Source organism: Megascapheus bottae, chromosome 4, assembly GCF_031878675.1.
Source record: "Megascapheus bottae isolate mThoBot1 chromosome 4, mThoBot2.hap1, whole genome shotgun sequence".
Lineage (NCBI taxonomy): Eukaryota > Metazoa > Chordata > Mammalia > Rodentia > Geomyidae > Megascapheus > Megascapheus bottae.
The window spans coordinates 55,343,437-55,360,928 of record NC_143512.1 but is presented as its reverse complement, the minus strand read 5'-3'; the positions used below and the strand labels follow the sequence as shown (position 1 = coordinate 55,360,928).

General features: G+C 36.1%; 1 protein-coding gene across 1 annotated transcript in view; it reads left to right on the top strand.

The window, feature by feature from the left end:
- Mtrex (Mtr4 exosome RNA helicase) overlaps positions 1-17,492 on the top strand; it is a 50,755-nt gene that overhangs the window by 29,961 nt on the left and 3,302 nt on the right. The window contains exons 17-25 of the mRNA XM_090331938.1: positions 3,150-3,322; positions 4,052-4,120; positions 5,888-6,016; positions 7,806-7,916; positions 8,203-8,391; positions 10,158-10,321; positions 12,042-12,147; positions 12,976-13,032; positions 14,896-15,058. Coding sequence (XP_090188064.1) covers positions 3,150-3,322; positions 4,052-4,120; positions 5,888-6,016; positions 7,806-7,916; positions 8,203-8,391; positions 10,158-10,321; positions 12,042-12,147; positions 12,976-13,032; positions 14,896-15,058 — 1,161 coding nt within the window. The remainder of the gene's footprint in view (positions 1-3,149; positions 3,323-4,051; positions 4,121-5,887; positions 6,017-7,805; positions 7,917-8,202; positions 8,392-10,157; positions 10,322-12,041; positions 12,148-12,975; positions 13,033-14,895; positions 15,059-17,492) is intronic.

Below are 17,492 nucleotides of genomic sequence, written 5' to 3'. Positions count from 1 at the left end.
AGGGCCTGAGTACTGTCCTTGGACTTTCTCAAGGCTAGAGCCCTACCACTTGAGCCTCAGCACCACTTCCGGCTTTTTTTCTGTGTGTAGTACCAAGGAATCAAACCCAGATCTTCATGCATACTAGGCAAGCACTCTACCACTAGACCAAGCTTCCGGCCTTCCTTTCCTTCCTCCCTTCCTTCTTTCCTCCCTTCCTCCCTTCTATCTCTCTTTCTCTCTCTCTCTCTCTTTCTCTCCAGTCCTGTGGCTTGAACTCAGGGAATAACATATTTCTTAATAATGATTCAAAAAATACAGTGGTTTAATAACTTAACTTGAAATGGAATGTTTCTAGAATTTCTAGCTCCTAATATTTAATTTCTAAAGTCCGAAAAGCTGTAATTACATAGCTGTAATCAAGTAGGATTGTGTGATAAATGTTGTCATAGAGTATAGCAAACCATATGGAACTAATTAAAAACTAAATTAGAGACAAAGATTTAAACTGTTATTTTAGATAAATTACAAAGAATAATGCAATCATTGTTTTTTTAAAAAAAAAAAAGAGAGAAAGAAAATTTCACAGTGACAGCTGAGCAACCAATTCATACTTTGTAGTTCTTCTATCTTTCTCATACATAGACTTTTCCAAAGGTAAAATCAGATGTATAGATTTGTAATAGTAATTGTGGTATTTTAATTGGTATTCTTTGCTTATTCTTGTACTAAATGCTTTATACCACTAGCTCATTGATTCTGGCTTTTATGATTATTTTGTTGGTGGTGGTAGTGGTTGTAGAACTTGAACTCTGAGCCTGGCCACTGTCCCTGAGCACTTCATGCTCAAGCTGAAGCCACTTGTTCTACCACTTGAACCATAGGGCCACATGCAGTTTTCTGGTGGTTAATTGGTTGGATAACAGGTCCTATCTCACAGACTTCTGTGCCCAGGCTGACTTTGAACTGAAATCCTTAGGTGTCAGGCTCCTGAGTAGGTCCGATTACAGGCTTGAGCCACCGGTGCCTGGCTTTGACTTTTGTGTTTGTAATTCCAAGTAGCCTTATTGTGTTTAAGGTAAATTATAGATTCCTTCCTATCACTCTATATAGGCCAATTCTAATCATTTTTAATGGAGCCTCTTGTATGCCTGTATAAAAGGCTTAGAAGATCTATACAAGCCTTTTTCTCTCTTTCCCTCTCTCTCTGTCCCTTAACTGAATGACAGAGTATAACTGTTCTTTCCTTAATAGCTCTGGTATTTGGATTTGGTAAAGAGGGGAGTGGCTGGAAAAATTTGGTTACTATCTTGAGATCACACACTTGATAGTTTAATGGTAGAATTAGTATTTTGGACTCATACCAACTAACCAGGGCTGTTTTTTTTGTTTGTGTTTTTTTTTTTTTTTAATAAGTATAGCTAATCCTCTTTTAAGAAGATAACAAGAATAGATAATATAACTTAGGGAAAGAATAACTAAAGAAGGGTTTGCTGGGTTTTAGTAAAAAACTTGGGTTTGCTGGGTTTTAGTACTACATTTACTGAAATTTCTAGAAGCAGAGTTGAATTTTTGAGGCTACCATGTAAAATTAGTGGTATTTCCTTTCAAATCATAGTGTATTGTATCTTCTTAATATAAGTATGCAATGTTATTTGTGCATGATGGGTACACTCTGGTCTTAGTAAGGTCTAGTTTCAGAAATTTGCACTTATAAAGGATCTGGATATCTCCTCTCATTGCATATTACATAATAATTTAAAAAAACTCAAAAATAAAAAACAGAAGAGCCGAGTATCAATCCCTCACCTCCTGTATTCTTAGCTACTCAGGAGCCTGAGATGAAAGGGTTGCAGTCCAAAGCCAGCCAGGGCTGGAAAGTCCATGAGACTTGTCTCCAATAAACTACTCAGAAAAAGCCAGAAGTGCCACTGAGGCTCAAGTGGTGGAGTGGTAGCCTTGAGCACAAAGAGGCTCAGAGGCAGTGCTCAGGCTCTGAGTTCTATCCCCAGGACTGGCAAAAACAAAAAACAAAATCAAGCCATCCTTAGGAGAGGAGTCCAAAGGTTTTACTCTTCTAAACAACTAATGAACATGGTTTAACAAAATGAATACCAGGAAGCAGAAGCAGGTTTTATGGGGGTTAATGAGGGACAGTACACAAATAGAGGGACAGAAGGTAAGTAAATGCTGTCATTTATATTCAAATGTACATTATATAAAAATTTAACTGTTTAACTTGAGATTAGGGATGGGGAAAAGGAAACGGGAAAGAACAATGGGAGGAGTGACACTGATTAAGATATATTATACATATAACCTGACTTATGGAACTCTTAACTTTGTTGTAGAACTACTAAAAAATAAAAAACAAATAAAAATAGGGAAATAGAATTAAAAAAAAAAAACACCTTAGTCACCTATCCCCTCTTAACCCTCCCCCAAGAAAACCCAGAAGAGCAAGAGATTTATGTACCTTGGATTTGGGTTTGAATAATTGGTATTGAAATCCGATTAGTACTGAGAAGGGAAATTCACTGATTTTACTACCTATAGAAATTTTAGGTGTTACTGAAGCTTATGAAAATAAAGGAGAAAGCCGTAGACAAGGTTAATATAATTATAATATATGCATGTCTTAGATACCATGGTACAGACCCTTGGTGAATTAATACAAACTTAAGAAAATGAATGACAGGAAAGTAATATAGGTGCATAGCATCAGGGAAAGGACTAAGAAAGAGGGTGAGTATGAATGTTATTCACATTGTTTGTATGGAAATGGATTAATGAGACTCATTGAAATGGTAGATTTTCTCTTGATACGTATTTTACCATAATAGAAATAGTTAGTTAACAGTGGCTTAAAGCCTTTGTGGGATGAGTGAGAAAGCAAAGTCAATATTTTGAGGAACAAGGTGAGGATGGGGATGGAAATAAATAACTGAGGAGAGGAGAACAGGAAGAATCAGATAAGGTACAACATTAATGGAGAAGAGGAAACTAGACACTGTGCCTTACAGTCATCTCTGATCAGTCATTTCCTCAGAACTTATAATGTAATTATGCAAAATGACTGTTTTCTGCAGTTGTAGAACTACTGGATGCCTTGGGTATAATTTTGGTACAGCATGTTATCTTTTTGATATTCATGTGTTTTTAATTTCCAGAGGTAAAGAATTCAGAAGAACAGTATAATAAAATAGTAATTCCCAATGAAGAAAGTGTAGTCATCTATTACAAGATTAGACAGCAGCTTGCCAAGCTAGGTAAAGAGATTGAAGAATATGTTCATAAACCTAAATACTGCTTACCATTTCTACAACCCGGTCGTCTGGTAAAGGTGTGTATGTCATTCTTATTTTACAGAATATTTGAACATTTCAATATTTTTATTTAACATTCTAGTAGTAGGTCTTATATTACCTGTTTCATATGGCTTATCTCAGACTTTTAACTGGTTTTTAGGTGAGGGAATATAATTTAAAGTAGTTCTGGAATTACTATATAATTACCATATAATTACTATGGTTAATTACCATATAACCACCAAGTAAGTAAAGCAGTTTTAGGTCCTAGATAAGTTCATTTGATAAAAAAGACTTAAAATATTAGAACAAATACATTGTCATTTTTTAGCATTTATTTGTTAATTTTACAGACTCTTGTTACTGCTGTTTGTAGAGTCCTGTGAAATCTGATGATTTTTTAATTAAAGAATTTATTAACATTGATTTTTACATCATATTTCAAATGACATGTTTAACAAGCAGGTATTCAAGAAGGAAATCTATATACAACCACTGGTGATTTTTTTTTTTTCCTCTAGGATTAATAACCTATTCCTTAAATCTAGTAGAAAGAGATTGGGGGCATGGCTCAGATGATAGAGCCCTAGCCAGTGAGCAAAAATGTCAGCTACCAAGTTCAAATTCCTGTCTGGGGTGGGGTGGTAGATTCTAACAGTGACATTTGTTTAAAACCTAAGAAAATTGAAATATTACTGGCCTATACTATGCATGTAAGGCTGTGTTTTTTTCTGTTTTATGAACATTTCTTATTTTATTTTCAGGTAAAGAATGAAGGAGATGATTTTGGCTGGGGAGTAGTGGTAAATTTCTCAAAAAAGTCAAATGTTAAGGTAAACTTATTCTTAAAGTAGAATTGCTTAAATATCTTCAGTTAAGTAGTTTTGGGTTTTGTTTGTTTGTGGTTTTTGCCAGTCCTGGGCTTGAGCTTAGTGCCTGAGCACTGTCCTTGGACTTTCTTAAGGCTAGGTCTCTACCACTTGAGTCTCAGCACCACTTCTGGCTTTGTTTGTTCTGTTTGTGGTACCGAGGAATCAATCCTGGGTCTTTGTGCATTCTAGGCAAGCACTCTACCACTAGGCCAAATTCCCAGCCTGTTAAGTAGTTTTTTTTTCAGAGTCATAAAATTGGTTTAAGTAGTAATAGTATTTATTACCTTAAAAATAGTAACATTCTGCCATAGGAATTCATTTTATGAATGATTGTAAATTTTGTGCTTGAAGCAATGTGATTATTGCCCAGCAACAAAAAAGAATTTTTATTTCATGACAATTTTTCTTCCATTTCTTCATATTTTTTATATTCTTTTTTTTTGCAGTTAATAGAAGGCTTCAGGGTTTTTTTAATTATTATTTTGATTATCTTATTCCTTATTACCAAAAGAATTCACTTTTGATACTTAGACATTAGAATTCTGCTTTAAATACAGGTTAGAGACTTGAAAGGTCAGTTTATCTTATTCTGCCTAAATGGAGGTAGTAAAAAATTGATTTTAGTCATTATTTATGTATTTTGAAGATTACTGCCCATAAAGTCAAACATTAATCTTACCAACTTTTTAGAAGAGTGACTACTTTTGAAATAATTATACCTACTTTCTCTAGCTGCAGTAGGCACTATGTAGCTTAGTAAGTGACCTCAAGAAAGACAACTTCAGTCTCCAAGCCTGTCTTTTTAATCATTGAAATCCAATTTGCATTAGATGTTACATTTGTTCTTTATTTCAGAGTGGACTGCTAACACATGGTTTTATTGTCTTTAACTTCTTGGTACATCTGTGTTAAGGCAATTAGGAATTACGTTTTAGAACTGGAAGAATGCAATGAAAAATCCAATGTATATCCTACAAAATGCAGAAACATGAGGGAAGAGGTGGGAAGGGACAAGTGAGAATGTTGACAGTGGTGACATTGATTAAAATATCTTGTATTCATGAACTGATGTATTAAGTGGCAACTCCTTTGCACAACTACTTAAAAATAATAATAAAAATATTACAAATAAAAAATAGGCAAACAGATGTTTAAGCCACTTGTAGGGAAACACAATCTTAGGTTTGTGATACGCGTTTTATTTCATGATGTATTCCTAGTTTATTGAGTTATTTTTATCATGAATGCTTGAATTTTTTTCTGCTACTTCTACATGTGTATTGAGATTAAATAAGTTTAATTCAAAGTTATGGTGAAAAAAAATAGAATTTTTCTTTTGGTGTTGAAAATGGAGCTTAAACTTTTCTTGGAGGAAATTTGAAATAACTCAGTGATTGATCATGCTTGTGGTTTGATGTGTAACTGTTTTGAAACTGTTTTGCTTTTATTAAACAGTGATAGTTTTCTGTAGAAATAGGTTATAGAGATTAATTGTCATTTTTGACATATTGTCATTTTTTAATATCCTGGGAGGATATTAAAGGCAATCACATCTGAGTCATTCTTTCCCTTAATCAGTATAACTTCTCATCTGCTTCATGCAAAACACTGAAAGATGCATAGCGACATGTATATCATGCTAAATATCAGAAAGTAGGTCTTGTACACCTAGTATTTGTGAAACAGTTTTAAGGAGTTAATAATCTTCCTTTAACCTTTTTTTCCTAGCCTAATTCTGGTGAACTGGATCCTTTATATGTAGTAGAAGTACTTCTGCGCTGTAGCAAAGAGAGTTTGAAGAATTCAGCTACTGAGGCTGCAAAACCAGCTAAGCCTGATGAGAAAGGAGAGATGCAGGTTTGTACTTTTCATCTGTAGATATCAGATTATGAATTATCATTAGAGTTTTATTATGATTAAATGAACTTATTGTCACAATTTGTAATGCAAAGTTTGTTATTTCGATATTCTGTTAAAACCATCTGAAGTAGTAGTAGGGTAATAATAAGATCTCGTGTGCATATGTACATGCATGTGTATGTGTGTGTGACGTGTGTGCCAGTACTGAGGCTTCAACTCAGGATCTTATGCTCTCATTTGGCTTAGTCATTCGAGGGTGGTGCTCTTCCATTTAAGCCACACCTGGTGCTCAGGCTTTTTGCTGGTTAATTGGAAATTAGAATCTCTTGGATTTGTCTTCTTGGGCTGTCTTTCATCCTTGATCCTCACATCTTAGCCTCTGCAGTACCTAGAATTACAGGCAGTTGCACAACTTGCAAATTTTAGTTCTTTTCTATCAAGTTTTTGACCAGCTAATTAATGACAAATAGAAAGATAAAGATAGTAATTTAATTTTTTTTTTTTTTTGAGGGGATCAGTCCTGGGCTTGAGCTCTCTCAGGGCTAGAACCCTACCACTTGAGCTACAGCACCACTTTCGGCTTTTTTTCTATGTATGTGGTACTGAGGAATTGAACTATCATGCATGATAGACAAGCACTCTTACCACTAGGCCAAACTCCCAGCCAGTAATTTAAAGTTTTATGTGAAACTAGAGTTTCACCATGGATATAGATTTTTCATTATTTGTAAATCATTTCACAATTTGAATCCCTCCATTCATGCTGTTTATTTCACTGCATTGGGAATAATGATTAATGTATTGTTTTGGTGATAAAAAGAAATTACTACCAAAGTCTTAATTTAAATTACTTAATTTATAAATGCTTTCGATTAAAAACAAGCCATTTGAAAAAGCAATGAAGAGGGCCCGGGAGTTTGGCCTAGCGGTTAAAGTGCTTGCCTAGCATGCACAAGGACCCGGGTTCGATTCCTCGGTATCCCACATACACAACCAAGCCGGAAGTGGCGGAGACGAGACACAACCAAGCCGGAAGTGCCAGAGACGAGACTGCAACAAGCGACAGAGAGCGAAAGCAAGCAAGCGGAGCCCAACCGAGTGGTGGCCGGAGCGAGCGGGGCCAGGAGCGTGAGGGAGCGAGCCTGACCGGAGCGAGCGGGGCCGGAGCGAGCCTGACCGGAGCGAGCGGGGCCGGAGCGAGCGGGGCCAGAAAGAGAGAAGGGGGCCAAAAAAAAAAAAAAGCAATGAAGACAAAAAGATGAAAGAAAAACATTTTGGCCAGGCATGGTGGCGCATACCAGTAATCTTAGCTACTCCAGAGGCTGAGACCTAAGGATCAAGGTTCAAAGCCAGCCCGGACACAAAAGGACCCGAGACTCTTTATCTCCAATTAACCTCTAGTAAATAGGAAGTGGGGCTTGGCTCAAGGGAAGAGTGGTAGCCTTGAGCTGAAGAGCTCAAGGGGCAGTGCCCAGGCCAAGTTCAAGCCCCCCAACCCAACAACAACAACAAAAAAGACAGTTCTAACCCTGTTCTGTCCCCTCCTACCTGGTATCAGCCTGACTGGCTCTACTAATATTGCAGACTTGGTTCTCAAACTTCTGTGTAGTCAGGAATGGGAGTAGAAGTTGAAATACCACTTAGGCCTTGCTTTGTCTGCTTGTCTGCTTTGTCTGCTTTGTCTCCTTTGTCTGCTTCTGAGAAAGTAGATATAGATCTTTATGTGTGCTGTAAACTCACAAATGTGTAGTTGTCATTGTAGTAGTGTATAATGTTTTCTTCATAGGTTGTTCCAGTTTTGGTGCATCTCCTCTCTGCTATCAGCAGCATCAGGCTTTACATTCCTAAAGACCTCCGGCCAGTGGACAATAGACAGAGTGTCTTAAAGTCAATACAGGTACGCATGTTAGTTTTATACATAAATATAAATTTTATATAAGTACAAATATGGTTTGTAAAAAGACACCTGAAGTTCTTTTAAGTAAATTAATTTAACAGCATATCTATATTTAAATTCATTCCCTCTTGAGTCTACCAACGGAGTATATATCTTCTAGTTTAACTGGGAAAATGTATATTTTAACTTTTTTATGTCTGCGTACATAGAACAAATAAAATGATTGATTTAGTTTATTTTTACACCTTTTTCTAGGGAGAAATTAATATCACGTATTTTGTTTCAGGAGGTTCAGAAACGTTTTCCTGATGGTGTTCCTTTATTAGATCCCATTGATGACATGGGCATTCAAGATCAAGGGCTAAAAAAAGTCATCCAGAAAGTAGAAGCTTTTGAACATCGAATGTATTCTCATCCACTTCACAATGATCCCAATTTGGAAACTGTGTATACACTTTGTGAAAAGAAAGCTCAGGTATGGCACTTTTATTTTTTATTTTATTTTTTTTTTTGCCAGTCCTGGGCTTGAGCTCAGGGCCTGAGCACTGTCCTTGGACTTTCTCAAGGCTAGAGCTCTACCACTTGAGCCTCAGCACCACTTCCGGCTTTTTTCTACGTATGTGGTACTGAGGAATCGAACCCGGGCCTTCATGCATGCTAAGCAAGCACTTTAACCACTAGGCCAAACTCCCGGCCCCGGCACTTTTATTTTTATAGTTAAGTTCTGATATTTTACTAAATTTATGTTTTTCACTTTCTTTTATTTTTTTAAGTTATAACAGAATGAATAGCATTTTTTTTTTTTCTTTTACCAGTCCTGGGGCTAGAACGCAGGTCCTGGATACTGTCCTTGAGCTTTCTCATGGCTAGCACGCTACTACTCAAGCCACAACACCACTCCTGGCTTTTTCTGTGTTTGTAATTACCACAGAATTGAACCCAGGGTTTTTCATACATGATAGGCAAGCTGCCAAGCTACAATCCCGCCCTGAATAACAATCTTTTAAATAAACGTATTAACTCAGGAATATCAACCCATATCAGAAAGTCAATATGTTTGTTTTACTATACTTTAATATTTGATTAAAGATACAGTTTATATAGCATAATGTTTTAAAGTATCCTGAAAACTCAGGCTTTTTAGTATATTCATAGATGCCTTTAACCCTTCACTACTATGTTAATTCCAGAACAGTTTGTCATCATAAAAAGCAGAAACCAAAAATATTTTTGAGTCAGTTGCTAGTGGCTCACTCCTGTAGCCCTAGCTACTCAAGAGGCTGTGATCTGAGGATCACAGTTCAAAGGTAGCCTGGGCAGAAAAGTCTATGAAACTCTAATCTCCAGTTAACCACCAGAATACCAGAAGTGGAGCTGTGACTTAAGGTGGTGGTAGAGTGCTAGCCCTGAGTAAAAGAGCTCAAGGGCAGTGCCCAAGTCCCGAATTCACATGACCCACAAAAAAAAGACCAACAACTTTGTACCTGTTATCAGTCACTCGGTATTTGTCATCCTTTAGCTTCTACCAACTATATAACTATTTTATGTCCTAAAAAATAGGGCTGGGGGTTTGGCCTAGTGGTACGGTGCTTGCCTAGCATGCATGAAGACCTAGGTTTGATTGCTCGGTGCCACATACATAGAAAAAAGCTGGAAAGGGTGCTATGGCTCAAGTGGTAGAGCTCTGGCCTTGAGAAAGTCCAAGGACAGTGCTCAGGCTCTGAGTTCATGCCCCAGGACTGGCAATTTAAAAAAGAAGAATGTTGGAAGTGGCTAATGAAAAGAGTGAATGAGGAGGAACATGATTATAGTAATTTGTTTGTATTTATGGAAATGGAACCAAGAATACCTATTGAAATGGTTTAAGGGAAAGAGTGTTAGAGGAGGGTGGTTGATCAGGATATATTGTATGCATGGCTGCAAATGTTACCGTGTACCAGGGTTGTGCACCTAACAAGTATACTCATTTTAAAAGAGAAGGAGAATGTAGTCAGGTATCTAAAGTATACTCTCAGAAAATTAAGTAAGGGAAAGAGTGAGTTGTAGCAGTCCATGAGAATGTTGGAAGAGGTTGCATTGATAAAGATACACTGTACAGTATTCATTACCTGCTTTGTTAAATGGCAACTCCTCCTTGTACAGCTTCTTAAAAATAATAAAAATGTAGGAAGCCAAAGAAAAATCTCATTTATATTAATGTTCACTTTATTGTTGAATTTTCTTTGCTTTTATATGGCCTAGATTGCAGTAGATATTAAATCTGCAAAGCGAGAACTGAAAAAAGCGAGAACTGTTCTACAAATGGATGAGCTGAAATGTCGTAAACGTGTTTTAAGAAGGTTGGGCTTTGCTACTTCTTCTGATGTCATAGAGATGAAAGGACGAGTGGCTTGTGAGATCAGCAGGTAAAATATGATTCTGCTAGAAAGTTTTAATTGGCATAAGATTTAAAAATAGCATGACATTTTAAAAAATGAAGGTACATTCATCTTTAGCTAAAGGTCTGTCTTGGATATAAAGGTTTTATAAACATTCAGTACTGTGACTATACAGTTGGGAAATAAGAAGACCTCTTGTATTTTAGTAATGAACACACACACTCCTGGCCTTTTTATATTGATGAAAATTTTTCCATCTTGAATTGGTCATTCTCTAGCTCTTATTTACATAGCTTTTACATTTTACTTGGTTTTATAAATAATTTAAAGATACCTTAAACTATCTGAGAGGATTTCTGTATCATCTGTGCAAATTCCATGCTATTTTATGTAAGGGACTTATGTAAAATAACCTATCTTAAAAATAATCAACATTTATAAAAAGTTATGGAGTGCCTGCTTAGCAGGTGTAAAGCCCTGAGCTCAAACCTGCATATTGCTCTAGAAAACAAAACAAAATTAGAAAAAAAACTGTTGCCATCTTCATAAACACATTTTACATCATCCTGAAAGGTTAGTCAACTATTTTCTAACATGAGGAATGTTTTCTGACTCAGAAGCCAGTTTGGGCCCGTCCTTAACGCTTGAAAGTCATAGTTGGCTATTGTGTCTATGTAGTTAGTGCTGACCATTTATTCTCAATGCTTAAAAGGCAGTTTTGAAGTTGCCAAATATTGATGGGCTGTCAAATACTGAGATATATTTGAAATCTAGATTTGTCTTAACAAGATAGAAATTTTCCCAATTCATAGAAGACTATTCATGAGCAATAAATTTTTGAAGTCAAAGGCCTGTACCCATCTTGGTTACATATGCATTTGTTTTGAGATAGTGTCTTGCTTGGATGGCCTTGAACTTGCAATACCCAGTTTGTTGGGTACTAGAATCATGTTACTGGCATCATATATGTTTTCAAAATAAGACACAAAATGTGATCTTATTGGTATCTTCTAATAGTTTGTTTCCATTACTATATTGTTACCAAAATGATTAAACTTAAAAATAATGAATCCTGGGCTGGGAGTTTGGCCTAGTGCTTGCCTAGCATGCACAAAGGCCCCGGTTAGATTCCTCGGTAACACATACATAGAAAAAGCTGGAAGTGGGTCTATGGCTAAAGTGGTAGAGCTGTAGCCTCAAGAAAGGCCAAGGACAGTGGTCAGGCCCTGAGTTCAAGACCCATGACTGGCAAGAAAAAAGAATAATGAGTCCTGGCCAGGTGGCGGTAGCTCCTAGCTACTCATGTGGCTGAGATTTGAAGATTGACGTTCAATGCCAGCCGGGACACTAAAGTCTGAAACTCTTATCTCTAGAGAGCCATGAGAAAACTGGAGCTCAAGTGGTAGAGTGCTATCAACCTGAAGAGCTCAGAGTTCAAGAAAAACTATATATTAGGCCAGGAGTGTGGCCTAGTGGTAGAGTACTTGCTTAGCATGCACAAAACCCTGAGTTCAATTCCTGGATAATACATATACAGAAAAGGCCAGAAGTGGTACTGTGGCTCAACTGGAAGAGTACTAACCTTGAGAAAGCGCAAGAACAGTGCCTAGGCCTTGAGTTCAAACCCCAGGAATGGCAAACAACAACAACAAAAACTATATGGTATATACACACACACACATATACATATATATACACACACCACATGTCTTTCTCATTTGAAACTTACTTCCTTTTTTTATGACAGTGCTGATGAACTCCTTCTCACTGAGATGATGTTCAATGGCCTTTTTAATGACCTTTCTGCAGAACAAGCCACTGCATTATTAAGCTGCTTTGTTTTTCAAGAGAATGTAAGTTAATGTTCATTAATTCATACGTTATATAGTTGAGACTAAGTAATATAATGGATATTTCTTAATTATAATGATACTGTTTCAGCCAGGCACTGGTGTAATGAAGTTTGACATACTTACATTTAAAAATGCATCTTTAATGAAGTGCTCCCACATTTTTAAATAATACTAAAATAATTTAATAGTAGGATAACAGTGGCTTGAGCTATAATCCTTGTAATCAGGAGACAGAATTCTACAGGATCTTGGTTCAAAGGTAGCCATCAACATGGGATTCTCAGATTTCAGCATCCTTTTTTTGTTGTTTAGTTTTGAGGATCCTTTTTTTTAATTAAAGAATTAACATTTCAAATGACATTTCTAACAAACAGGTCAGATTTTAGCATTCTTAGTAGCTAAGATTATAGACATGAGCCATCAGGACCTAGCTAGGAACATTATTTTTAATGTTCTTTATTCCAAATATTTGAAACCTAATTTCAAATTTTTTAGAAACTAAAGTTACTTCAAGTTTAAGCCATTTATAATGTTAATGTAACAAAACTACTATATCTGATTTTAATACTTGATTTCATTTCCATTGATAGGCAAAAAGGTAGCAAGTGAGCACCCTTTCCAGACTTAGCAGTGTAATATTTTTCCTCTGAATGAAATTGAAGATGAAATTCATATTTCTTATATTAAACTGAAGTTGATTTAGAAACTGAAAATGAAATAACTCAGGTCTTGAGATTAGACATGAAATGGCATTTTAGAAGCCTTCCTTCACTTAAATACAACTGTACTTTAAACTTGGATTTGTGTGTCTAATTTCATTTTTTTTAGTCTAGTGAGATGCCTAAATTAACAGAACAGTTAGCTGGACCACTTCGTCAAATGCAGGTAAGACAGTACACTACAAAATAAAATGTTTTTTGATAGTCTGATTATATTATAGTCTAATTGTCATTCTATAGAGACAACTGCAAGGGCAGTTAAATACATCACCTGATGTTATCATGTCATTTAATACTACTTTAATTTTTTATATTTTTGTATTGATACTAACATTAAACTTGAAGCTAGTGCTTCCTAAAGCAAGTGCTCTGCTATGGTAGCCATACCTCCAGCCTTATAATGCTATTTTTTTACACCAATTCCCTTGATCTTCATTTTAGTAATTAAACATTCTTTCTCATTATTGGAATGACTTGGGTGGAGTCTGTCTAGTGCAGAGCTAAAACCAGATAATATGGTAAGGATATCCTGACAATTTATTACTTGTATCACTTTCTTGTATTTGTTTTTCATTCTAGTTTGTAGTATTTTTCCTTTCTACTTCAGCTAATGTACATTAGTACAAAGTGAGATTTACTATGTTTTCATGCGTGTGTATAATGTACTTTGGTCATATTCATCTTTCTCCCTCTCTCTATATATATATCCCTTCATTCTAGTCTCCCTTGTTCCTCTAAATCATCTACCTCTTCCTATTATTATTATTTTGGTAATCTAGATATTGTATATGAGAAAAATAAGATATTTTCTGGTTTATTTTGCCTAACATGTTTAAGTCCAGTTTCATGACAATATTCCACATAGGTGTGGAATATTGTATCCTAATGGATAAGCATGTTGTACATGTTTTCCTGTATTTATTGGCCATTTGTACTTTTGAGAATTGTCTGTTCATTTGCCCTTTATTTTATTGTTCAATGATTTGAGCTCTTTACATATACAAAGTATTAATCCCCTACTCTACAAATAGCTTGCAAAGAAAGATTTCTCCCATTTTATGGGCTGTCTTTTCATTGGTAATTGTTTCCTTTGCTGTGCAAAAATTGTACCTTTAATTTGATGCATTGCCATTTGTCAGTTCTTGACATTTTTCTGAGCTATCAAGTCGTGATCGGTGAGACACTGCCTATACCTTATCCAGAACGTGTTACTTGTTTTCCTCTAATAGTTTCACAGTGCGAGGTCTTCATTCAGATGTTTGATCCACTTTGATTTTGCACAGGGTAAGAGATAGGGGTCTAGTTTCAGCCTTCTGCATATGAGCATACTTTTCTCAGCACCATTTGTTAGTGAGGTTGTCTTAAACGTTTTATTTTTGCACCTAAGTGAACAGTCAGATGGCTGGGTGTGTGGGTATATTTCTGTCTCTGCTCCATTGGCCCATGTGTCAGTAACAGGCTTTTTCTTTTACTATATATTATGTATATATAGTCCTTTATCAGATTATTTGCTCAGGATTGCCTTTGGCTATTCATGTATCTTTTGAACTATCATGTGAATTTCAGGATTTTTTTTTAAATTTGTGAATTCTTCAGTGGAATTATGATGGGGTTATTTACAATAAGATTTTAAAATCAGTTTTATCATAATAGATTGCATCTAAGTCCTCAGAGAAATCAAATTCCAGTCTTTTATTCTCTGTGGATGAACTGAGTTTTGTCTGCCCTTTTCAGCAAGAAACAGAAAAACAGGGAAAGAAGAAGGCCTTATACCAGAGGAAGAAAAGTGTTATCAGCTAGAATCATGTTTTTATTTTTCTCAGCCACTATGACCTGAGAACTCTCAGTTGTTTGAACAATTAGTAGTGTAAGCACTGTGCCTACTTAGACTAGAATATCCAAATTGCACGATAATGTCTAAGATGAAAAAAGAGACTTTGTTGAATACTAGATTTGGGAACCTACAGAATAAAAATTACATGGGAGATTACAAATAAGGAATTTTAACCATGTCTTTTGTCTTTAAAAGGAATGTGCTAAAAGAATTGCAAAAGTTTCAGCAGAAGCCAAATTGGAAATTGATGAGGAAAGTTATCTCAACTCATTCAAACCTCACTTGATGGATGTGGTATATACCTGGGCAACTGGAGCTACATTTGCTCATATCTGCAAAATGACAGATGTCTTTGAAGGTATGGTTAAATTTTTCATTCATTTATTTTTCCACATACAAGAAAATACTTAAGGCAAGAATTACTGCCCATTGGTAGAGTACTTACTACCATATATAGAGTCTCGTAATCCTCCCCCTTACCACACACACAAAAATAAAGGAAAATGAGAAAGAACCTTATTATTTTAAGCTTATTATTGCTTCTTTAAAAGTTGGTAATAAAGGGGCCAGGAGTTTGGCCTAGTGGTAGAGTGCTTGCCTGGCATGCACTAAGACCCGGGTTCAATTCCTTGGTACCACATACATAGAAAAAAAAAAGTTGGTAATAAAATGGAAATTTCTGCCTATATAGATAAATCTCTACAAATTCTTTGTGGTATTACTAAAGATCAAAGTAATAACTTTGGTTTTTGTGCCAGTCCTGGGGCTTGAACTCAGGGGCTAGACGCTGTCTCTTAAGCTTTTTTACTCAAGGCTAGCATTCTGCATTGAGCTGCAGCTCTGCCTCCAGCTTTTTGTGGTTAATTGGCGGTAAAAAGTTTCTTGTACTTTCCTGAGTGCAATGGAATCAAGTTGGGATCCTCAAATCTCAGCCTCTTGAGTAACTAGAATTACAAGTGTGAGCCACCAGTACCTGGTTTCTTTGTATTGTTAAAAAGCATAGTCTGTGCTTTCAGTTCTAAACTATAGTTATAGCATCCAAAAACAAATAAAAAGTACACTTATTGAGCTTCTGTTTGGTTTGAACTATAGGCCTGGGCACTCACTGTCTCTGAGCTCTTTAGCACAAGGCTCACATTCTACCACTTGAGTCATGGTGCCATTCAGGTTTTCTGGTGATTAGTTGGAGATAAGAGTCTCATGGAACTTCTGTGGAACTTTTTTTGGACCTTTGTGCCTGGGCTGGCTTTGAACCACAATCCTCAGACTTCAGCCCCCTGAAGTAGCTAGGATTTAACATATAATTAACATGTTAATTAATACATCTATAGTGTTAATATTAGTTGATATGATATATATATATGTCTTCTAGAGGCTAAGGAAGATTAGGAGTTCAAGGCCAGCCTGTGCTACAGAATAAGTTTTAGACAGGTTAATAATAAAATGCAAAAACTAGCATCATCAACCATTACTAGGGTCCTACCTTATAAAAAATGTAAAATTTTTCCCTGAACTCTTAGTCCAGGATTAAAAGGAAAGCTTTTGCTCTAGGTAGCTAATTATAGTTACTCTTCACCTTTTCATGTGGTGGTAGTGGCAGTGGTGGAGGGGGGAAAGGGTTAAGAATCTTAATTTCTAATCCTATATTTAAAAAAATGGCACAAAGCACCTCTTGTGTTTCTTATACCAAAGTTGAGAATGGCTAGTGTCAATCATCTGGGAAGTGTTGGCTATGAAATCCATATTTAAAAGTTATATCATCTGTTATGTTCATTTTTCACATCTTGAAATAATTTAAGGATCAGAATGAGTTCTGAGTAACAATGTAAGTTGGTAGATACCACATAGGCCTACTGTGGAGAAAAATGCTTGGAGAAAACCCCATGAGCCTCTCAGGTAGATCCTTTGCAGCAGCCTCAAGAGTTAGAGTAGGTGTCACCAACCTAGATTAGTCTTTTACTAGAGGAAAAAGATGGGAGTTGTTGGTCCTCCTCCAAAAGCTTGCTTCCCCCATACCGAATTCACTCTGCACTTCCTCTTTTACTTTCCTTGATGGCGATTCCGTATCTTCCCTGCTCACAAGCATTTTTCCAACTTCAGTTCAGTTTTTTGGCTACTCTCTCTTCAGAAGAAAGTTAAAGCCAGTAGGCATGTCTTCTTACCCAGAAATTCATCCATATTGATCCTGTACTCTGGAAAAAAAGACTTACCTCTCTATTCTGAATCCAAGGTCTTCTTCCTCTTCTGTCTTGAATCTTCTTTTCTACTATGTGTTAGCATATAAATTTGCTTGAATCTCTTGCCTGAACCTTATTGTACCTGCTACTGATGTATGTGTACAATGCTTGGCACAATGCATTTAATCAACATAAACTTTGCTGCCCATTTAGGGGTAGAAGTCACTTTCCTCATGCCCACACTCTTACGCTTTTTCTCCTAATAAAGAGAAATCAGCACCCAACCCCCATCTCAGTCTGCTTGAGCCATGCCTCCACTTCTTTTTGCTGAGTCTCTCAGACATGTGTGCCCAGGCTGGCTCCAAATATGGTGATTCTTGGAACACAGCTTCCTGAATAGCTAAAGTTATAGGTATAAACCACCAGGATTGGATTTATAATATTTAAAATAAACATATGCATAATTAAATTATAAATTTCATAAATGTAAAGTACTTTAGAACACCCTTATGTGAATTACTATGGTTATATGCTTGCTTGGAATCTTACTGTCTTGGATTCCATCTCTGATGACAGTCAATTTACATATGTAACTTTTGCAAGTTTTCCCCTCTT